At 44.6% G+C, this 24,940-nt stretch overlaps 1 protein-coding gene across 2 annotated transcripts in view; it reads right to left on the bottom strand.

Annotated features, from left to right (window-relative positions):
* The window catches only part of LOC139070246 (zinc finger protein 93-like), a 51,409-nt gene that overhangs the window by 12,044 nt on the left and 14,425 nt on the right, over positions 1 to 24,940 (bottom strand). For both annotated transcript variants that reach the window (XM_070551988.1, XM_070552011.1), the window contains one exon: positions 22,675 to 22,755. In XM_070551988.1, the coding sequence (XP_070408089.1) occupies positions 22,675 to 22,755 (81 nt within the window). The remainder of the gene's footprint in view (positions 1 to 22,674; positions 22,756 to 24,940) is intronic.

Here is a 24,940-nt window from a genome sequence, read left to right as displayed (position 1 = left end):
GATCCGCCTAGGTCGCTCCAAGCCCTGGAACAACTGGCTACTTGCACTGACCTACGAGTCAGGGAACGGAGGAGAGAGAGAGACTGAGTTATGTTCCCCTCTGTGAAACTCTCTGTGAAACCACCCCCAAGACCACGGGTCCCCCGGTAGGAACCAAACCACTCACACTGAGGGAGGAGCCCAAGCAGATTGGGTGGACCAGACTGCTGGTTTAGGAGAGACAACGTCGTCTCAGTAAGGGCCTGTGTTTTTATTGTGGGGAGGTTTGTCATCGTGCAGCTGGGTGCCCGTTAAAAGGCCAGACTCAGTCAGGGAGGTAGGGGCCTTACTGAGTCCTATACAGTATCATGTTCTGACACGTTTTATTGACTCCCCCGAGACCTCAGAGATTAGAGCTTCAAAGACTCTGGGGCAGACGCTGATTTCCTTGACATCCGTCTAGCCAAGAAGTTAAACTGTTGCGAGCTCTCGCATGCCAAAAATAATGGGAGGTCAGAAGGTGAGCAGAGATAAGCTCGGGCCCGCTTCGTGCGAGTGGAATCAGGCAGAAGATAATGAGTGGTCCAACTGAACAGGAAACAGCAGAAGAGGTGGTACCGAAGAAGGCCAAATGAAGAGAATTCTCAGGAAATGAGAGTCCTCTGTGGAAAGTTCTGGACTTTGGATGGAGACGGAGACCAGCTCACAAATATGACATCATATGGGTTTGGCTGTCTTGTGTTGAACTAAGATATGAAACTGACAAATGAACACATTGTTTTGCTGTCTTGTGATAATAAGATGTATGTAACTGGCAAAAGATTACATTGTTTAGGCTGTCTCATGACTGAGATATTGCTTGGCAGTTTTTTAGAATGATATAAAAAGGGCAGCTACAAGAGTTAGAGAGAGAGTCGACAGGAGAGAGACAGAGCAGAGGTAGAGAGCAGAGGTGGGATAGAAGAGGTCGTCCTCCGTCCTACAGAGAGTAGCAGGAGCGAAGACAGAGAGATGCAGATGACTGAGAGTTAGAGTGTGACAGTTTAGTGCTGACACAAGTCAACCAGTTATTCTCAGGAAGATTTTAGTATTAGCATCCTCCAAAGGGGATTGGTTAATCTTACATTTACCCTTTTTTGTATTTTTTAATTTTGAAATAAATTTTTTGGAAAAATAATCCTCGTTCTCGATTTTTAACGGTCTCTTTTAGCCTTTTGAGTTGGGAGCCCCGACCAGACCTCCAGGTGAGGTAAGCCACCTTGAATTGCTTGTTCCTGTGCTTCAGGACTTGTTTTCAGGTTGTGACAGATTAAGAAAAGATACCTTAAGTAATGGGAGCTTGTCTCTCCTCCCTCTTTGTAGCGGGACATCCTAAGGATTATAGGTCATGATGGTTCGTTGGTTCAGACAGGCTCTTTTTTTGCACTAAAAAGTCTTTGTTTAGCGTGGGAAGGAACCATTTCAAAGGGTGGATTAAATAGATTAATTGATAAATCTATGTTAGCCTGATCAACTAACAGGAATAATTTTCTAGTTACCATCGCCCACATTGCTGACAGAGGTGCAAATTTATCCTGATAGGACCCAAATAATAGATGCCTGGATGACCTCCAATATTAAACTTCCGCCCTAGTATTTAAAACAATTAAATAACGGGAGAGTTAAAAGGGAAGTGTGTTATTACGGAAGAAAAAGTAGCGCAAATTTCATTTCACCTTAAACTAGAAAAGAGTTCTAAATTATGGAGTCCAAACCAGGGTCAGTAAAATAAAACTCACCTGCGGCTCCAACCTCCCTGAAAACGCAGTGTATTCTAAGGTTCTAATGGAACCAGGTTCTAACGGAACCAATAAAAGTACACGCTCGCGACAAAACTTGAGGTTGGAGACCCTTCCTAAACCATGTAAGATCTTGGCCATCGATGGCCATGTCATAGAGACTATTACTCACAAGACAGAGTCTACATCTGTTCTCATTGCAGGCATTCATAGAGAACAGAACCAGTTTCTGGTGGTTCGATCCTCAGAGGTTCTACTCATTCTGGGTCAGCCGTGGCTCACCAAGCACCAGCATATCATCAACTGGACCACCGGAGAATTCCTGTCCTGGGGGACGGTATGTCTGAGGACTTGTTTGGCGGAGCCATCGGAGACATAGGTGAGCCCCCTGAATGAGACTATGTATCCTGATCTGTATCAAGTGCCAGAGGTATGTCACAAACTGGCTGAGGTGTTCAGCAAGGCCAAGGCCACCTCGCTGGCCCTCCACCGCAGTTTTGATTGTTCCATCGAACTTCGTCCGGGCACCTCCCCTTGCGGGGGGCCTGTTTGCCCTCTCCAAACCGGAGCAGGAGGCAATGGACAAATACCTGGCAACCGCTCTAGACACAGGCCTCATCCGTGAGTCATTATCTCCAGCAGGGGTAGGGTTTTTCTTCGTGGGGAAGAAAGATGGGTCATTGAGACCGTGTATTGACTACCGAAATATAAATGACATCATGATTAAGAACCGTTATCCCTTACCTCTTATGAGTACTGTGTTTGACCTTCTACAGGAGAGTTCCGTGTTCACTAAACTAGACCTTCGTAATGCCTATCACCTCGTTTGGATGAGGGAGGGGGATGAGTGGAAGACAGCTTTCAACACCCCATCTGGCCATTATGAGTACCTCGTCATGCCATTTGGGCTCTGCAACGCTCCAGAGGTTTTTCAAGCCTTGATCAACGAGGTCCTTCAGGACTTCCTCAACAGATCAGTCTTCGTCTACCTGGATGACATTTTGATTTTTTCTAAGGCTCTGTCGAGCCATGTCAAGCATGTCAGAGAGGTACTCATCCGTCTACTCCAGAATCAACTATATGTCAAGGCAGAGAAATGCGTATTCCACCAGACTACAGTGACCTTCCAAGGGGCAGTCATTTACCCTGGAATGATCGGAATGGACCCTGTTAAGGTCAGTGCTGTCTTGAATTGGCCCGACCCAACCAATGTCAAGGACCTCCAACGTTTCCTGGGGTTCGCCAAATTTTACCGTCGTTTTATCAGGAACTATAGCTCTGTTGCAGTTCCCCATCACCAGTTGACCTCAGGCAAAAATCAATTTATTTGGACAACTGAGGTCAAAGAGGCCTCCATCTGCCCCCATTCTTCACATCCCTAACCCCAACAATGCCTTTGTATTGGAGGTGGACGCTTCCAACACCGGACTGGGGGTCATCCTGTCGCAAAAGTACAAGGATGATCTCTTGCATTCCTGCGCCTTCTTCTCTCGACAACTCTCTGCGTCTGAAAAGAATTATGATGTGGGAGACAGAGAACTGCTCGCTATTAATCAGCATTGGAGCAGTGGAGACATTGGTTGGAGGGGTCGCCTCAACCATTTGTGGTATGGACTGACCACAAGAACCTGGAGTACCTTGAGGGGGCTAAGAGACTAAACCCTCAACAAGCTCGGTGAGCTCTGTTTTTTGGCAGGTTTGATTTCACATTGTCCTATTGCCCTGGGAGCAAGAATCTGAAGCCTGACGCCCTCTCGAGGCAACACCAGACGGAAAGCCGATCCACTAGCCTGGAAGAACCAGAGTACATCTTGCCCTCCAAGACCAGGTTAGCCCTCACCTCCCTAGAACAGTTACTTATTCAAGCTCATCGCAGTCACTCCCCACCAGCTCAGTGTCCTGCTAACCGTTCCTTCGTTCCTGCTAACCTGGTTTCTCAAGTGTCACAGTTTTGTCACGGATCCAAGCTGTTCTGTCATCTAGAAACCTCGAAGACTCTGGCAGTGGTAAGGTCAGCCTTCTGATGGCCCACTCTCCATAGAGACACCAGAGAATTTGTGTCTGCTTGCCCTACCTGTGCCCAAGTCAAGGTCTCTCACAGACGTCCGGCAGGACTGCTCTATCCACTCCCTATTCACCGAAGACCTTGGTCTCATATCTCGGTTGATTTCGTCACGGGACTACCAGAATCACAAGGTAACACCGTCTTACTCACCACAGTTGATCGATTTTCCAAGATGGTTCATTTGGTTCCACTTGCCAGACTACCCACCGCTTCCAGGTTGGCAGAGGTAATGTCACGAGAGGTTTTCCGACTACACAGCTTGCCCAACAATATTGTGTCAGACAGGGGGCCACAGTTTGTCTCCAGGTTCTGGAGGGAGTTCTGTTCGCAATTGGGCATTTATGTCAGCTTGTCCTCAGGATTTCATCCCCTGACAGATGGTCAGACCGAACGCATAAACCAGGAGGTGGAGATCAAGCTACGAATCCTCTGCATGAACGATCCTCACAGATGGTTACAGAACTGACCCTGGGTGGAAATTGCCATCAACGGGTTGCCGTCCAGTGCCACAGGTATGTCCCCTGAGTTTGGCGACATTCTAGGGCGGCTCTCTGTAAAACCTCGGCCACCTACATCCGTAACGCCAATCGCCGACATACCCAGGGTCTCAGATACCTGGTGGGACAGAAGGTTTGGCTGGCCGCCAAGGATCTGCCCCTCAAGGTGGCCAGCGAGAAGCTGGTTCACAGGTTCATTGGTCCATTTCCCATCACCATGATCATCAATCCGGTGGCTGTCCGGCTCCGTCTGCCCTCGGCTTTGAAGGTACACCCTTCCTTCCACGTCTCTAATCTGAAGCCCCTTGTCTCGTCCAGGTTGTGCCCGCCTTCCAGACCCCCTCCTCCCACCCATCTCATTGATAGGGCTCCTGCCTTCACTGTGCGTCGTCTGCTCCATTCCAGGAGGTGGGGTCGGGGGCTCCAGTACCTGGTAGACTGGCGGGGCTATGGCCCGGAGGAGCGGTCCTGGGTCCCGTCCTCCAGGATCCTGGATAGGGCCTTGATCAAGGAGTTTCATCGTCTTCACCCCGATCAGCACAGACGTCGTCTGGAGCCTCCTGTTGTGTGTGTGTGTGTGTGTGTGTGGGGGGGGGGGGATGTCATGATCATGCCCTGATCTTTGTGTTTTCCTGTCTCCCTGCAGCTGATTAATTCCTCCTGTGCTACTCCCTTTTTAAGCGCTTGGCTCCTGCTGCTCAGTGTGAGATCTTCTGCTGCCCTGTCACAGTCCTTCGAGCATTTGAACCTGTCTGCCTGCCTATTACTGACCTCTGCCTGCCTGACCACGGAATCTGCCTGCCTGTCTGTTCGTTACTGACCTCTGCCTGCCTGACCACGGAACCTGCCTGCCTGCCTATTCGTTACTGACCTCTGCCTGCCTGATCAAAGAGCCTGTCTGCCTGCCTGTTGCCCGACCTCAGTCTGTCTGACCACGGAACCCGTCTATTGCCTCAGTTCCAGCCTGAATCTTATTTTCCGCACCATAAGGCGCACCTGATTATAGGGCGCACAGCCAATCAGCGTCCTAGTTAAAGGTTTGGTCCACACATAAGGCTCACCTGATTATAGGTGCACAGCTAATCAGCGTCCTAGTTAAAGGTTTGGTCCGCACATAAGATTCACTGGGATCAAAACACGCACCCAGCAAAGCAAACAAACGTCCCGGTCGGCCCAATTAAGGCAAACTGGGCAATTAGATCAAAGTCAAATGTTACTCCACTCATTCTCTATACTAACAAATAAATTTCTCATTATTAAAGTAACATGTAGTCCCAATTTAATGCACGGGTGTTTTTAGCAGCAAGAATGCATATTTAAACTGCTAACGGCATGACTGACTGAACGCAGCGCTAAGCCTCTCTCACCGCTGCAGGACAGAGGAGCCGAGTCGGCCGGAGATAAAGCATTATGTGCGGCCACTGTGTGGCTGTAATGACCCGGGAGCCGAGCAGAGGTCTTACTCCACCTAGTAGTGCGTAATTGGTACAATAAGCCAAACGAAGGCGTTAGATCAAAATCAAACTTTATTCCTCTCATTCACAATAAAAATAACAATTTCGTAATTGCCAATGTCTTTTTTACATGGACGCTTTAAGCAGCAAAAATGAACAATCAGACATATGGCTGTTTAACAAACAAAAGTCCCATTTTTACGCGCAGGCATGGCTGGAGCAAAGATGCGCATTCAGACAGTGGCAACTCAACTGTTTGCTTATGTTTAATATAAACATATTTAAAGTCCCAGTTTCACGCAGGGGGCTGTTGCCCATTCGGATCGTGGCAACACTTTACAGCTGTTTAATATAAACAACGTGTTTAAAGTCCTATCTTTACGCACAGGTGCTGTTGGCCTTTCAGACCGCAGCAACACAGCTCTGAACAGATTTGTCCATAGCAGCTATAAAAATGATTCAGCAGCAATACTGAAAAAAGCACTCACATTTTTTTTCATTCCTCGTCCATAAATCCCTCAAAATCCTTGTCCTCCGTGTCTGACATGAAGAACTGACCCAGCACTGAACGCAGCACTCGGCTCCGACGCGCCCGGCTCATCGCCATCAGAGTCTATGTAACTGTCGTTGCTCAGTTCTCCCGTTGTGCCTTGGTGAAAGCTCGAACAACAGTCTAGACGGAAACGTTGGCCCAGGCATGAGTGTCGATCGGTGCTGCCTGCCCGTCTTGGTGAACGTGTGTTCGCCATCAGTCATCCAGCGCTTCCACGCTGCTCGGACTCGCTTTGAAGGACCGGTTCACCCCGATGTCCAGCGGCTGGAGTTCTTTGGTTAATCCACCCGGCATGATGGTGAGCTCCGTGTTCATCCTCTTCACCTGGATTTTAACGGCGTCGGAGAGATGGGCCCGCATGGAGTTGCAGATCAGCATGGCTGCAGAAGTGTGGAAGAAGCTGTCCTGTCTTTTGGTGTACACCTTCCGCAGCCACGTCCCCATCATATCCTCATCCATCCAGCCATTCGGGTTCGCCTTGATGATCACGCCGGCGGGAAACTTTTCTTAGGGTTAAGTTTTCCGCTTGAAGATGACCATCGGCGGCAGCTTCTGGCCATCAGCCTGGCAGGCGAGCACGACGGTGAAGCAGGCCTTCTCGTGGCCGGTCGTCCGCACAGGCACCGTGCTGGTCCCCATTTTCTCCACGGTCCGGTTCACCGGGATGTCAAAGGTTAGCGGGACCTCGCCCATGTTGGTGATGTGCTGGGGCTGGATGTTTTTGTCTGCCATCTTCTTAGTGCAATAGGAGTGGAACAACTCTAGCTTCTCAGCGTAGTCGGTGGGTAGCTGCTGCGAGACGGTAGTTCTGGTGTGGATAGAAAGCGCTAGCCTCCCCATGAAGCAAAAACACCAGGAAGGGCCTCCTATGAAGTCTGCAATGTCCATCTCTCGAGCTAATGCTGCAGCTTTGACACGAATGGGGACGGTGGAGATACTTCTGCTCGCCGCTCTGCGACTCACTGCTCAACTCTGTTGCCATCTTGCCTTGTTGCCTCTGAAGCTACACTGTTTTCTTCACCTGCAGTAGCTGGTCTTCCAGCTTTCTCCACTTGCGGACCATCGACTCGTTAATCTTGTATTCTCTCGCTGCTGCTCTGTTTCCATGCTCAACGGTGTGAGTGATGGCTTTGAGCTTGAACTCTGCCTCGTAAGCGTGTCTCTTCGCTGGTGTCATGGCTGGTTACCGGTATAGCTGTGTGGAGCAGTGCAACACCTTTTATTTGGTGAGGGTGGACGGTGCTCTGTTTTCCTGCGGACGCAGGTGTGGCTGGCTTCACTTAAGTCCTTAATACATGTATAAAAGGCGCATCCATATTAAAAGGCGCACTGCCGGTTCAGGGGAAGATCAAAGGTTTTTAAAAGCGCCTTATAGTGCGGAAAATGCTATACTCACCTTCATCGACATCCCTCACTGCTGAACACTGCTGCGGTTTTCAGAAGGCCACACCACCTGGAACTGACTCCAGCTGGTCCCGATCGCTTTAACAAGTCCTTAAATAAACTCTTGAAAACTTTCTCTGTGTTTGGCTGTTGTTGGATCCGGCTGTTCGTCACTAGGTCTGACCAAGACATCAACAAGCTAGAACTGCTTATTTTTCATCGCTAATTGAAGAGAATAAGAATAATCCAAAATTTATTTTCAGTACAGTTGCCAAACTTACACAGAATTATAGCTCTGAACCATCTACTCCCTTAGCTCTCAGCAGCAACGACTTTATGTGATTTTTCACAAGTAAAATTAATTCTATTAGAAACAAAAACATTAGCATCCTCCCTAATGCGATTTCTTCTTCCTCAGTAAGTGAGGCAGCATCTGAGGTAACTGTAAAAGCTCATCTGTGCTTGAACCGTTTTGATCCAGTTGAGTTTTCAGTTATCAAAAATATTAGCTTCAACTAAACTAGGCTGCCACAACTAGTCGACGCGTCACAACGACGTTGACAAAAAAAAAAGTTTAAAAGTCGACGCGTCGTTTATTGTATGAGCATTTTTAAAATCTCACCTGTTGCAGCACGTTCGGCACGTTTGCTTCCTGCCCTGCTGCTTATATAAGTGAAGGCACATGCGCTGTAGTGCCACTCCAGCTCAGCATTTGCGCAGAATCACCAGAGAAAAAACACATCACGGTAAATCGACAACGGAGCTCAAAGGTATGGGAGCATTTTATGAAAACAACTGAGAAGCAAGTAGAGTGCAAACTCTGTAAGTTGAAACGCTCATTTCACGGGAGCACATCGGCAATGCACGAGCATCTAAAGAGGAAGCACGTGACGGCGGAGAATGAAGAGTCGCCTCTGTAAGTGTGCCTTTTAGCTGCTAGCATCAAATGTATAGCAACAGCAGTAGTGATGGTGGTATTTATACGTTTAACATGTATGTATATGTCACGTATTGGCTCTAATGTTACAAACACTAATGATTTATTTCATCCCGCTATGTTACAGTGCTAAAGGAAAGCGCTCTTCTACAATGGAAGAGTTTCTCACAAGGCCAACCAAGTGAACACCGCAACAAGCCAACGCCCTGACCGAAGCCATTTTGAACATGCTGGTAACGGACATGAGACCCCTTTCCATGGTTGGTGATCAAGGTTTTAAAGATATGATCAAGGTGTTCAACCAAGAATACTATGAGAAGTATCTACCTGGCTGATCACATTTCACCACACTGATGGAAAGGAAATATGAGACGACCTTTGAAAAGGTGTGTATCTGTGTGCGTGTGTGTGTGTCTATCTGGATACAAATAAAAAATAGAATTTTATGCATTTTATGATAGAATAAAGTTTGCTGACTGAGCAATTTAGAATCTAATATAAGTTAAAGCATAATATATAATTTTCTCCATGTTAAATCCAAACCTGCTTTATGAATTAACAAAATATCGGCAAATGAACTAACTTTAATAGATTTTATCTTTAAGGTAAAGCAGGCCCTCAGAGCTGTGACTGGTTCCCTGACTGCTGACGTGTGGACCAGCCGTGCTACAGAGGCATACCTTGGTGTTTAGTATGAGGATTGCTGTATAGTCACTGACACTAGTCAGTGACTTGATGCAATTTGCTGGGTTCCTTACATAGGAAACATTATTTCTGATTGGCTTAATGAACTGTGAATTGGAATGTTTATTATGTGAAGTGCCTTGAGACGACTCTTGTCGTGATTTGGCGCTATATAAATAAACTTGAACTGAATTGAATTGTTTCCTGCCATTTTCTGAGCGAAGACTGGAACATGAAAAGCTTCAACCTTGCCACCATGCCTCTAGAGGAGAGGCACACTGGTACAAATAATGACATGGAAAGAAGAGGTTTTAGCTAAGTTTGAAATCCTGCCTTTTAAAAGGAGTAGTTCATGACAGTGGGTCAAATATGGTGGCAGCAATGAGACTGCTTGAAGAGAAACATAGATGGGCCTCTATCAGGTGTGCTGGACACACACTCCAGCTCATAGTGAACACTGCTCTCAAAGAAACCAGCATCTGCAGAGCATTAGGTGCTGCTAGGCAGCTGGTGGAGCACTTCAAAAAAAGTGAGCTAGCTAGTACAAAGCTGAAGATGAAACAGGGGCAAATGAATGTGGAAAAAAAATTCACTGATACAAGATGTCAGCACAAGATGGAACAGTACATTCTACATGATAGACCGACTCCTGGAACAGCGATGGCCTCTTGCTGCCACGCTTTCAGATCCTGAAGTGACACCAAGGGGAAGCAGTACCTCAACTTGAAGCCTGAGCAGTGGGTGCTGCTTGACAAACTGAATAAAGGGTTGGCACCTTTTGAGACTGCTTCTGTTTACCTTAGTGGTCAACAGTACACAACCATGTCAGGTTTTCCACAGATCATCAAAGGTCTGGCATGGTCTGTAAACCACAGCCAGTTTGAGACGAGTGCATGGAAATCTTTCATTGTGAATGTAGAAAAGGGGATAAAGCAGAGATGGGGAAGCATCTGTACTGTTGAAGAAGGGAAAGAAAACAGTACTTGCAGCTGCCCTGGATCCCAGATACAAAAAGTTTTTGTCTCCTGAAGATGGCATCAGACTGCAAGGGGCCACTGAAGTGCTTGCTGTCAAAGAAGCAAAAGCCGGGACAGATGAGATCACACAACTGGAGAGTGCTGATGATTCAGGTGTAGGTAAGACCTCTGCTCTGGACGCCCTCCTTCAGTCTGACACAGAGAGCGATGATGAGAGTAGGGGTTGTATGAACTAGTCGACTAGTCGACTTCATGGCTCTGTAGTGACTTTTTATGCCTGTCATCGACTAGTTGCTGTCACGTGATAATGACTGACAAGATGCAGTCCTCGGAAAAGACAGCAGGTGATGAGCCCCTGCATCGGGAGGTGGAGGCGACGTGCTGTGCCAGAGCGTCTGTACTGACACCGTCGATAAAACGGACATTTAACCAAACTGTGACCTTTTCCCTCTTGCAATTTTACCTTCCCTCACCCCATCCTAATCTTAACCAGTTTGCGCATGCAAAGCTCTGATCGTTGACGCGCTCCAGACATCTGCATCCTGAGCACCACCAAATCAGGTGTCACCACCTCAAAAACAAATTAAACACGCAATCGTTCATGTCGGCTCATTTCCTTTAATGTTTTCTGTCTGTTATTTGTGCCTGATGCGGTTCGCTGCTGCGGAGCGAGGCGCATCACCTGTTTTGTTCTCCGGTGACGCACCCCCCAAATTCCACTATCTCTGCTCCGGCACAAACTCCGCAGCAAAAACGGTCCCGTTGCAGTCGGCCGGCGAGCAGCGGCACTCCGCTTTTTTTGCGGTCGGTAGATCTTTTAGAACTGCAGTTCAAAGGTAACTCATGAGGTGAATATATATGAAGCCAGGTAGCAGTTTCTCTTTAGGACTGAGAGGAGATGCAGGAAGATAATAAACAGGCAGGACAGAAAAATAGTCAAATAAAAACAAGTTAGTTTTTGTACCTGCTGGTTGCAACAAACAGACACCATTGAAGGTCATCAGAAGTGAGGAACAGAAAATAAAATAATTATTTTAATGTTTAGAGCAGCAGGAACTCCGAGAGGCTGCAGGCACATCAGTGAGTTTGCGGCCGCTGCGCAGGGGGAGGGGGGAGAGGGCTGAAGTAGGATGCAGAAACTACCGTTGTTAAAAGAAATGTGTTAACTTAGAAAATGTGGGCGCAATTTTAATTGTCAAAAACTCCAGCGAACCTAACGACCCCCCCCCCCCCCCGCTGCTTCAGGTGTATGACGTCATCAACGACTAGTCGAAGTCGACTTGATTTTCATTACTTGACTGTCGACTTTAAAAAAAATTAAGTCATGCAACCCCTAGATGAGAGTGAGCAGGAGAAGGAAGAGGATGCCCATGACAGAAGGGTCCCGATAGTGAGAGGGGAAGAGCAGGTGTACTTTGGTGAAGCTGCAATTTCTAAGAGAGATGATCCTCTCAAATGGTGGAGGGAAAATCAGGGTCGTTTCCCCACTCTCTCTAAGCTTGCTAAATCCTTTCTGTGCATCCCTGCCACTTCAACGCCATCTGAGCTGATCTTCTCTGCAGCTGGGAACATCTGCTCTCAAAAGAGAGCAAGCCTTTCTCCTGAACATGTGGAAATGCTAACTTTCCTGAGTGTAAACCGAGACCTTGTGTGATTATTAAGCTGAATACATTTCATGTGAGCTCAAGTCTTTTCTGTATTTTAGTTTTAGTTGCATACATCTGATCTGTTTGACTTTGTAGCATTTGTATTAACATGTTGCAACAAAATTCATTAAAAGCAGTTTGATAAGCTATTGTCTTTATTATTAGATGGCACCTAACTGATCACACATAGAACAAGAAGAGATAGATAGATAGATAGATAGATAGATAGATAGATAGATAGATAGATAGATAGATAGATAGATAGATAGATAGAGATAGATAGATAGAGATAGATAGATAGATAGATAGATAGATAGATAGATAGATAGAGAGAGAGAGAGAGAGAGAGATAGAGAGATAGAGAGATAGAGAGATAGATAGATAGATAGATAGATAGATAGATAGATAGATAGATAGATAGATAGATAGATAGATAGATAGATAGATACCGTAAATCCTCTAATACAGGCCGGTATCCAATTAAAGGTCGGGTCCCCATTTTTGGCCGGTGCCGGAGTCAGCGGAGGTAAATAATGGCCGGTCTCTTATTGTGGCCGGGTGGAATGTGGTAACAAGCATGAGCGTCCCAGCAGCAGGGTTATAGTCCCCAAATCTACCAGCAGGAGGCAGTAGAGGTTCACGCAGACCTTTGGTGGGCTTTTTCTTCAACGCTTTGTAACGCTACAGACACGATCCTCTATCACGCTCCTACCACACAGAGTCACGGTGTCAGTTAACCATGCTATTCAACCCCTCCACAGAACACACATCACCTTCCCTGTGGCTTACATAACACTCACACAACATGCAAATCAGCACATAGGAAATAGCAGAACGATAGGAAACACATATAACACAATACCCAGAATGCACCTGGCTTACAACCGTGCTTACAACCCCAGCCAGGTCATTACACTATCGTGCTTACAACCCCAGCCAGGTCATTACACTATCAAGTTCAAAGAGAATGTGCTGATTAAGTGATAGCGTCGGTGAAACGCCGGCTGATTTAGGAAACCCCCGAGCGTTCGAGCGTCAGCGAAGTGACACGGAAATGCCGGGCTTTCCAGAAGTAAGTAAGAGAACTTACTATGAGCTGATAGTTCGTTGGATTGATCGGTAGGTTGGAAACTCTGATCATGAATCTGAAGAAACGATGACGGTGAGCTGGAAAGGCGACTTCCGTTTATAGCCGCGGTTTGTGACGTAGGTGCAACGTGGAGGGAATCCCCGCGAGGGGCATGCTGGGAGTCCCTACTTCACGGATTTTCACCTATCGCGGCCAGGTCTGGAACACATCTACCCCGATAAACGAGGGATTACTGTAGTGACTTTTTATGCCTGTCATCGACTAGTCGCTGTCACGTGATAATGACCGGCAAGATGCAGCCCTCGGAAAAGACAGCAGCCTGCTATCAGCAGGTGACAAGCTCCTGCGCTCGGGGGGGTGGGGGGCAACGCGCTGAGCCAGACCGTAGGTACTGACACGCGATCGTTCATGTCGGTTCATTTCCTTTAATGTTTTCTGTCTTTTATTTGCGCCTGATGTGTATCGCTGCTGTGGAGCGGGGCGCATCAACTTGTCCTCCGACGCACAGATCACTGATGCGGCCGGCAAGCAGGGAGCGCTCCGCTGTTTTCGCGGTCGGTAGATCTGCCTCCTGAGCACGGCCACAGTAACAATCAGGTGTCGCCACCTCAAAAACTAATTTAACACGCGATCGTTCATGTCAGTTCATTTCCTTTAATGTTTTCTGTCTTTTATTTGCGCCTGATGTGTTTCGCTGCATGCTGTGGAACGAGGCGCTGCGCGCATCACCTTGTCCTCCGACGCACTGATCACTGATACGGCTGCCAAACAGCGAGCGCTCCACTGTTTTGCGGTTGGTAGATCTTTTAGAACTGCAGTTCAAAGGTAACTCATGAGGTGAATATATATGAACCCAGGTAGCAGTTTCTCTTTAGGACTGAGAGGAGATGTAGGTAGGTGAGAGGAGATGTAGGTAGGTGAGAGGAGAGGAGAGGAGAGGAGGAGAGGAGAGGAGAGGAGAGGAGAGGAGAGGAGAGGAGAGGAGAGGAGAGGAGAGGAGAGGAAGGAAGGTCGGTAGATATCCTTTATTGTCATTAAATGATTGTCCATTCAACGAAATTTCCTAGAGCTTCTCATTAGGCATCCGCTAAAAGTACTAAGAAAAATAGCTAAAACAAGTACAATATGCACCATGCAATAAAAACAAAGACATTACAAAATACAATAAATAGTATCAATATAGTTGATTTTTCTGTCCATTCAGGGTTCTAACAGCCCAGGGAAAGAAACTCTTCCTCAGTCTGTCGGTCCTGCAGCTGAGGGATCTGAACCTTTTCCCAGAGGGCAGCATGGCAAAAAGGTAGTGGTTTGGGTGGTAAATGTCCCTGGAGATGGTCCTTACTCTAGTGAGACACCTCTGCAAGGCGATCATGTCCAAGGAGGGAAGGGTGCATCCAATCACCTTTTCCGCCGCTCTGATGACCCTCTGGTATCTGTTTTTATCAGCTACTTTGCACCCCGCGTACCACACAGGGATAGCGTAAGTCATCACGCTCTCAATGATTGCTCGATAAAAAGACAGCCTGTTCCACTTCAGGACCCTCAGGAAGTGCAGCCGCTGTTGTGCTTTTTTGACCAAGGTAGTGGTATTGATTGTCCATGACAGATCCTCAGAGATGTAAATCCCGAGAAACTTAAAGGAGGGAACTCTCTCCAACTCAGCTCCTTTAATGCAGAGAGGGCGGGGGGCATCCTTACTCCTTCGGAAGTCAATAACCATCTCCTTGGTCTTCTTGATGTTAAGAGAGAGGTTGTGATCATCACACCATTCTGATAAATGGCAAACCTCATCTCTGTATGCTGAGTCATCGTTGTTATGGATAAGACCTACAAGAGTGGTGTCATCTGCAAACTTAATGATCTTATTAGAGCGATGAATAGGCAGTTATGGGTGTAGATGGTGAACAGCAGGGGAATTAGCACACAGCCCTGAGGGGAACCAGTGCTGAGCATCAGAGTGGATGACTGCTTGTCACCAAACCTGACAGCCTGTGGGCAATTGGTGAGGAAATCTTTGATCCTGCCACAGGTGGTAGGGGGAGGTTCAGATTAATCAACTTGGCTACAAGAATGTTTGGGATTATGGTATTAAAAGCAGAGCTAAAATCAATAAAAATCATTCTAACGGAGGTGCCGGAGTTCTCCAGATGTTGCAAAGAGGAGTGGAGAGTATTAGATATGGCATCCTCAGTAGACCTGTTTGCTTTATATGCAAACTGGTAGGGATCCATGCTGGGTGGGAGGAAGTCCTTGATATGTTTTTGCACCAGCTTCTCAAAGCACTTGGTCACCACCGGTGTGAGTGCTATGGGTCTATAATCATTGAGACTGTTGACTATAGTAGACTTGGGGAGTGGGACTATTGTTGTTGATTTCAAACAATATGGAACCGTAGCTTCAGACAAGGAGCGATTGAATAATTTGGTAAATACCATGGACAGCTGTTCTGCGCAGTTCTTCAGCACCTTGCCAGGAATACCATCTGGACCAGCCGCTTCCCTCTGATGAACAGCCCTGAACACGGTGGGAACCTGTTGTTCTTGAAGTGAGAGTATTTGTGTATCTGAACCAAACTCAGCAGGTGATGTTATAGGAGTGATGTTAGTTGTGTGGAAGCTGGTATTCTCAAAACGAGCAAAGAAATAGTTGAGTTCCTCAGCTAGTGAAGCTCCTATTTCAGTGCTAGATCTGCTATCCTTGTATTTGGTAATATGTCTCAGTCCTTCCCAGACCCTACTTGGGTTGCTGGCAGTCAAATGTTGCGACAGCTTTTTGGTGTAGCTCACGTTAGCCTCCTTGATTCCATTTTTAAGATCAGTCCTTGCCCGCCAGTACTTGGCCTGATCTCCCGACGCGTATGCAGCATTACGTGCCTTTAGTAGTACCCTGACCTTACTCGTCATCCAGGGTTTACAGTTAGAGTAGATCCGAACCTGCTTGTGAATGATAACAGTGTCCATGCAATGTTTTATATAACAGAACACAGCTCTGTGTAAATTTGAAGATCCTCATTTTCAAAAATGGGTATATTAGAGCATCCTGGTGCAATAAGCTATACTTTTATGAATGACACAATTAGTCGCGACTAATTGTCACCAAACTGGCGACTAGTCGACCAATAAAATAGTTGTTTGCGGCAGCCCTAATCTAAACCTTCAACTTGCATTTTAGATCCAATCCCAACCAAATTTTTTAAAGATGCATTTCCTTTGGTTACTGCCCCCATTCTAGATATAATCAATCTATCCTTAGTAAATAGATACGTACCACAAGATTTTAAGGTTGCTGTAATCAAACCTTTACTTAAGAAGCCTTCTCTGGATCCAGATGACCCAATGAATAATAGACCAATATCTAATGTTCCATTTTTATCCAAAGTCCTGGAGAAAATAGTGGCCATCCAAGTATGTGAGCATTTAAACACTAATGATTTGTTTGAGGAATTTCAGTCTGGTTTTAGAGAGTATCACAGCACTGAAACTGCATTAGTGAGAGTTACAAATTATATTCTCATGGCCTCAGATAAGAATCTTGTGTCTGTTCTAGTCTTGTTAGATCTCAGTGCTGCCTTTGACACAGTGGATCACAATGTTCTTGTAGAAAGGCTTGAAGATGTTGTAGGGATCAAAGAAACAGCTCTAGGCTGGTTTAAATTCTACCTGTCTGACAGATTTCATTTTGTAAATGTACATGACAAATCTTCATACACCAGGGTTACTTGTTGAGCACCACAGGGTTCAGTGCTTGGACCATTTCATTTTACTATATATATGCTTCCAATTAATAAAATCATTAGACAGCATGGGATAAACTTCCACTGTGATGCGGACAATACTCAGTTATATCTATCCATTAACCCTGATGAACCTAATCGTTTAGTTAGATTACAGGCTTGTCTTGAAGACATAAAAAAATGGATGACTCAGAACTTTCTACTTTTAAATCAAGACAAGATTGAAGTTCTCATCTTTGGACAAGAAATTCAGAAAAGGAAATTGCTTAGTAAATCACCAGACCTGAATGGCATTAAATTAATCTCCGAGAACAAAGTAAGGAACCTTGGTGTTATCTTTGACCAGGACATGCCATTCAAATCCCACGTTAAACAGGTTTGTAGGATTTCCTTTTTCCACCTTCAGAATATTGCTAAGATCAGAAGCATCCTTTCCAGGAGTGATGCTGAAAAACTAGTTCATGCATATATTACATCAAGACTGGATTACTGTAAATCATTACTCTCAGGAAGTCCGCAGAATGTAGTTAGAAGTCTTCAGCTTGTCCAAAATGCTGCAGCTAGAGTTCTGATGAGAATTAAAAAGAGAGATCATATCTCTCCTGTCTTAGCTTCCCTACATAGGCTGCCTGTTTAATTCAGAATATATTTTAAGATCCTCATTCTCACATATAAATCTTTTAATTATCAAGCTCCATCATACAACTGTGTTAGGGCTGCACAATATATCGAAAATTTATCTTCATCGCAATAACAGGACATGTGATAGGCCCATCGCAAAGCACGTCAAAAATGGCGATAAATGTTTGGTTCAAACATTTCCATCCGTGTCACACATCAACTTTTTGTAAACCAGCTCTGTTTTTTACGCGGAAGTATTATTTGACCAATCAAATGTAGCCCCTCTGATATGCGGCCAATCATATGGGTCCGTTCACGTAATACACCCGCCCCCTACGTAGACCCTTACTCCAAAATTCCACCATCCCCGCTCCGCCTCCGCTTTCCGCTGCCGCTCGCTTCCCTTGTTCGACATGCTGGCTCAGATTAACGAACGCACTTTGTGCTGAGGTTTCTGGAATCAGCGCTGCTTTCAAACGTGAACGTGAGTCCGCTCCGTGTCGTTCAGCAGCTGATAATAACCGGGCTGACTCCGACACGTGCCAGTGAACCAACCAACCTACCTCCATGTCGCTAGTGTTCCACCGGGTGGTGACGTTAACCCCAGGCTCCGGTTAGCTTCCAGCTAAAAGGCTACAGCACTGTTCTCCCAGTCCCACCCTGCTAAAGAGGGCCTGGAAAAGTTCCCACACACATCAAAGTGATTTTTCATTTATGAGCTTTTATAACCTTGTTAATCAGGATAGTTGATTTGCTGCTGCACATAAACTTTCAGTCAGAAGCTCTGCTAGCCGGTTATCTTAGAGGAGCTAGTTCAATTTGTTAGCTTGTTATCAGAATCATAGTTGCAGTTTCATCATCTGAGCTGCTTTTTAAGATCTAGGTAAACTTGTTCAATTTGGGGTTAAAAACAAACGTTTTCACATATTTTTCATGTAGTTTTTTGCCAGTTCCTCTTCTGAAAGGTAGACAATTGTTTTTCTCTTTCCCTCAGAAAATCGTAATATTCTCCTAGTTTGGCCCAGCACAGTTCACTTCCCAGTTACAGCAACAGCCTTCTATCATAACCACATAAGTGGAGAAAATGTTCAGTAGCAATGAGAGAATTTGCTGTTGCATTTAAGTGATGTTAACTATTATTTAACATTTAAACTTATTTTCTGATATTTTTATTTATTCAAAAACCCTGGTAAGGGATGTTTTTCTGTATTTGGAGCATCAGAAAAAGTTTTATGGTGGTGGTGATGTTTTACAGTCACTGAGAAACTGCATGCATGCAGTTTGTTGTTTTGCTGCTAATACAGTAGCAGGTGCAGCTGCATATTTTTGTAATAAAAGTGTTATGTTGTAATGGAATTCATGCATTAGTTTTTGTTTGCTTTGAACCCAGAGCAGACGTCACACACCACACGACATCAACACTGCAAACTTTAGTATTTGTTCATTTATCGTGAGTAATATCGATATCGCAATATTAAGCACTGTTATCAAATATCGCAGGTTTTCCTAATATCGTGCAGCCCTAAACTGTGTCCAGATTGTTCCATATGTTCCTAACCGAGCACTTCACTCTCAGACTGCAGGTTTTTTCTGGTGGTTCCCAGAACATCTAAAAATAGGAGGCAGATCTTTTAGCTATCAGGCTCCTCTCCCGTGGAACCAACTCCCAGCTTTAGTCCGTGAGGCAGACACTGTCTGTTTTTGAGACTAGGCTTAAAACATTTTTATTTGATAGGGCCTATGGTTAAAATCTGATGTTAGCCCAGATCTGGACAAGTGGGGGAGTAGAGGGAGGTGGAGTGTACAGTCGGTAAAGACGGCTCTCACTTGACCTGCCTCCAACATGCCTCCATCTAAAAGGCTAGGTTTTCCAGAGTTATGTCTGTAGTAGTGTTGTCAAAAAAATCAATACCTAGATATAAATCGATACTAGAAGTGGTATCTAAAATAGATATTCCATCCCTGTGGTATCGATACTATGGAGTCTCACATATATACAGCCTTCTTCAAGTACACCGACACACACGAACGACAGATGCCGTAAAGCAGCCTCCCGGACAAACAGAAGAAGACGCTGCATGGCTACATTGCAATTTCCCGCGTGAGTTGTCTCCGATCCAAGTTTTGTTAACAATGGCAACAGCAAATTCGGGAGGTGCTTCACAGCCCAACTTAATAGACAACACAAAGAGCAAAAGTGCACTGTGGAAACACTTTGGATACAAGGCTGATGAGTCGGGGAAAGCAACAGACAATGACAGACCCGTTTGCATGGAGTGCTACAAAGAGATCGCTACGAAGTCAAGCAGCACAACAAATTTGGTCAAGCATCTGAGAGACCGACACCCCAAACTGAATGATGAAATGAAACAGGTGTCTAAAATTTATTAAATCTAGTAAGAATGTGTCTAATTGCACCAACAAATTTGAGCTCACGTATTAGTATTAGCTAAGCTAGCATACCAAGTCCGACACGTAGTTGTATATTCATGCTTATATGCTTAAAGAAAAACTCCCGTTTATTGCAACCCGGACTTAATTTCTAGCATGCCGTACGTTTGTTTACTCACGCTGACAACTTTGGTGCTACTTGGATTCCCCGGGGTATTTAGATCCATTGGCCATCACGCCATCAGTGTATATCCATATAACGGGTGCGGACGGGCACACATGGTGCAGCCTCGAAATAAGACATTATCTGCACCAAAACATCTTCATGTCGAAAGGTTTTGTTAGGAATCATTAACATGATTCCCCTGTTCGTTTGGAGCGGGTCTGGGATTTCTAGGCGTAAATAGACTAGCCGCGGCTAATCTAACCGCCGCTTTTAAAGATGTCACTGCTGTGCGCCAATCTGTTTTTATTAAGATTAGATGTACCTTTGTCCTACTGTGGAGAAATTCGTTTTCTCCCTTTATTGACCAACAGAGTTGTTCAAAAGTACAGAACAAAACATATGGCATTACATCTTATGACAAAAATGCACCTTAAACAGAGTTTAAGCAGCAAAACATCACTCTACAAATAGTGTATATATAGTGAGAGAATTCATGATTAAAGTGTTAACTTTCGCCAGTTTTTGTATGCACTTTTTAAAAAATGCTGATACTTGAAAGGTTTAAGCACTTTATACACTTAATTCTTAACATTTAATTTTTGCAATATAAATTGAGGAATGTGATTTTTTGAATAAACTTTTTCCAAAAATTTGGTGTTTTTAAATAGTATCAAAATCAAGTATTGAGTTTTTTTTTCCAGTATCGAATCGAGTTTGAAATTTTAGTATCGTGACAACCCTAATCTGTAGTTACGCTGCTATAGGCTTAGACTGCTGGAGGACACACTGACCACTTTCTACACTCGACTACTTTCTTCCACAATTTGCTCTTTAACTGTATTATTTCCTGCAATTTCAGCTGTTAAATTTATTTTTTCTCTAAGAGTTTTTCTCCCCAGAAGAAGCTACAATGATGTTCTGCTGAGCTGTGGTGGCCTCATGGAGGGGGCCATCGGCTAGGACACTGCTCCTAACCACTTAATCATTCTCCCTCTCCTGATAAGAACATTTTACTTTCTTTGACACTGAATGTGCTACTACTAGTTTACCCATTTAATTATAGATTCACTAGGATAAATACAATAAAGTTTATCTCTCACTAAATAGAATATTTACTAAGAAATCACCATGTAACCATAGAAACATTACGTGTGTGTGTGTGTGTGTGTGTGTGTGTGTGTGTGTGTGTGTGTGTGTGTGTGTGTGTGTGTGCGCGCGCTCTGTTTTCTCAATCCCCAGTGGGTCGTGGCGCATGGGTGTTTATACTGAGCCAGGATTCTCTGGAGGTTTCTTCCTGTTAAAAGGGAGTTTTCCTCTCCACTGTCGCTATATGCTTGCTTAGTAGTAGGATTGCTGTATAGTCACTGACACTAGTCAGTGACTTGATGCAATTTGCTGGGTTCCTTATATAGGAAACTTTTTTTTCTGATTGGCTTAATGAACTGACTTGTTTTGGAATGTTTATTATGTGAAGTGCCTTGAGACGACTTGCCGTGATTTGGCGTTACATAAATAAACTTATATTGAATTGAATACGCTACTCAGCGCCAATTGGCTTGGTAAGAATTCTTACGGGGTGGGGTTATTTGAATAGAAGAGTTCCCAGACCCTTTCTCTGTGCAGAACAGAAGAGTCTGGCAGGCCAGGATATAAACATGTATTCATCTTTCCAATATCTTGAAACACAACTCCTTCTGCATCAATCGTTGTCTTTCTGTACAATTTAGGATCATTTATGGTTAATTATTTTTACTTGTCACACACAGAAGTGTAACCTAGTTGCAGAATACTATCACTGATCTGCTAACACAATTGCCACACATTGTAGAAAATGTAGTTTATAGTCAATGTACGCTTTGAAGTAGTAGAGACCTATTTTTAGACACCTGAAGCTCTCAGGGCCACATAAAATGATGTGGCGGGCCACATCTGGCCCACGGGCCTTGAGTCTGACACAAGTACTCTACAGTGATGAATGATGAGTTAGCATAACTGTTCATTCCTCTAATACATTTTTCAGATCTTATTTAAACCAGATTAGTCTATTTGTGTAATTTAATAAAGATTTATTGATCAGTATATTCTCTAGAGATGTGTGAAAATATCCATATGGCAATAGGAAGAATTCACATGCCAACACGTGTATTTTCTTTTCTTTGCGTGCAATTCAAACGTCGAAAGCTAGATGGCAGCAGTATGCAATGGGTTTTCTTTACACCATTGAAATGTAAATCCCTCTGTTATGGTTCAGATACCTCATTTTAAACATGCTACATATCAGTTTGGACTGTTATTGAATTTTCCTACAATAAATTTAGTCTAAAAATATTGCTAATATTGTCTGGCTGGCATGATATATCGTATCGTCTCACCTGTATCGTGATACGTATCGTATTGCCATAATTTCACCAATACTCATGCTTAATAGCAGGCTAATTTTACATTAACATATTCACCTAATGTAGGACATACTCATTTTGATCAAATGATGTGATAACCTGATGGGTTTGTGCAAACACACAAATGGAATGTCACATGTTTACGCAAGTATTGAAATTAAACTAAAAACTAGATTATTTAATGCAACAAAGAATGTGCAGTTTGTTTACCAAGATAACCCAAGACATATTAATGAATTAGGTTTTACAGGAAACTAACCAACGCCAGCAGCTTGGTTCCATATTTTCTGCACAAGGAAGAGGAAGTTATTGTTTACTCACCTGTTGTATTGCAGTAACTGTGATCACAAAGAAACGCGGGAGCCCACTGGTGACTGGGGAACTTGGGGTGTCTATCATTAACTGGAACAAACATGTAGAAATGCCAGGTGTCAGCAAATTGGTGGAGCAACACACACACACACACACACACACACACACACACACACACACACACACACACACACACACACACACACACACACACACACACACACACACACACACACACACACACACACACACACACACACAGCTATACTTGTGGGGACCAGTCATTGACTTGCATTCATTGCAGTGTCTGAAATATGCCTAACCCATACCCTAACCAATGATGGCCTATTCCTAACTTTAACCTCAACTAAAGTCAATTCACACCATACTTCTGAAACCCTATATTAAGGCTTTTTTCCCCATTGTGGGGCCAGCCAAATGTTCATACGTTGCAGGTTAAACGTGAAAATATGTCTCCAAACTGTAGTACAAAGTACCCCCTACACACACACACACACACACACACCAGAGTAAGGGTTGGTGTAATCTGCAAAAGAGAACAGCAGTAACCTAGAAACACAACAGAGAGAAGTGGCGGATGATAAATCAAACAGGAAATCTCTAGAAGTTCTCTCAAATGTTAAATGTCAGATCAGAACTAGCCGTCACATAAGGTGCACATTTGTGCATTTATCTCTTTGAGGCCACTTTTACTACATGAATCTCAGAAAGTAAAAATGAGACAAAAAACCCTCACACCCTTAGATTTATTCTTATACCAGTAACCAAAGTGATGCAGATACTCACATAACAAAAGTTAATAAAAAGAGTTGACACTACTTTTAAGGTTACAGCTCCTGAAGTGAGAGAAATCATGCACCCATCTGATAAACACATTTTGCTGTGCCAGTGCGACCAGCTGATTGGCTGCTTCAAATGTCCATGCTCACGGCACTCTGTCACCATTGGTCTGATCTGGTGTAGGCTGTTAAGATCATGAGTGGTTGCACCCGTGGGTGCAGCATAAAAGGCTGTTTGGTGTAACTCCAAAGGGAGGAGACTGATTAGAGAGATCTCCTTGATGGCTCCTCCCTGTGTGGCAGTTGGGGAGGTTATTTGGAGGCTGATTTTAACGTGCAACAAATACTCTCATCTTCCACAATGTGTCCAAACCTCCTCCTTATGTTGCAATCCCACAAGCAGAGTTTTAACAAATCATCCGGGATCATCTGGACTCTTCGGAGGAGGTTGGATTTGGTGTTTTATCTGAGTATTGCGTTTTTACAGCCTGGCCTTTGTTTGTCTTTTAGAGGTTTGTGGATGTGGCTTATGGTGGTTCGTTGGTACTGTCAGGGCCAGATTAACACTTTGTTGTACCCTGGGCAACAATATTAAAGGGCCCCATTATCACGACCCAAGGATCACCATAATATGGTCACATACAGAATATTTTACTGTAATATGCAATAAATATACTTAATACTTGAATGCCTGACATCACGTAACGCGCTCAGGGTAACCTTTGACCCACCTCGTGTGGACTGACCAATGAGGAGAGGGTCTTAACTTGAGGTCCTTTCTTCATTGGTCAGTCTGCATGAGACTGACTCAACTGCTCTCAACTGACGTTCAAAGTTATTGGCAGTGAAGCGTCTCTGTGCAGCGCAAAAGCCCGAGTGGACAGTTTGTTGAATATAGGGTGACTACATTTTGCCTTGGCCCCCAAAATTTCTTGAAACGGCCCTGGGTGTGTGACTGAGTTTTGAAGGTGATCTGAATTGTATCAGATGTATAAGTATTGCATGTGTGTAACATTGTCTTATATAGGTAAAAAGGTGTAGTGGAAATAAATCTACGTACATTTTACTTTTCAACACTTTGTTTTGTTTTCTTGTTTTTATTGAACTATTTTCCTGTCCTGTCTGTCTCTCATCTTCCTGCATCTCCTCTAAACTCTCCAGAAAAACTGTTGCCTGGATTCTTACTTTTTCACCTCATCAGTTACTTTTGAGCAGATCAAAGGGATCTCCTGACCGCAAAGTGGAGAGCGCGTTTCAATGCTGCGTGAGGTGAAATCACCGCAGCACAGGTGATGAGCTCCGCAGTAGCAGAGCGCTTCAGGCACAAATAAGACAGAAAATAGAGAACATGTGCGGACATGAACGATCATGTGTTAATTATAGTTTTTTGGTTGCACCACTTTAAGAATGGACCGTGCGCTGGACGCAGCAGCCTGGAGCGCTGCGCAACAACGATCAGCGCTGTGACACTCTGT

Source organism: Nothobranchius furzeri, chromosome 1, assembly GCF_043380555.1.
Source record: "Nothobranchius furzeri strain GRZ-AD chromosome 1, NfurGRZ-RIMD1, whole genome shotgun sequence".
Taxonomy (NCBI): Eukaryota; Metazoa; Chordata; class Actinopteri; order Cyprinodontiformes; family Nothobranchiidae; genus Nothobranchius; species Nothobranchius furzeri.
The sequence above is the reverse complement of the archived record's forward strand: the minus strand, read 5'-3'. Positions and strand labels throughout refer to the sequence as shown.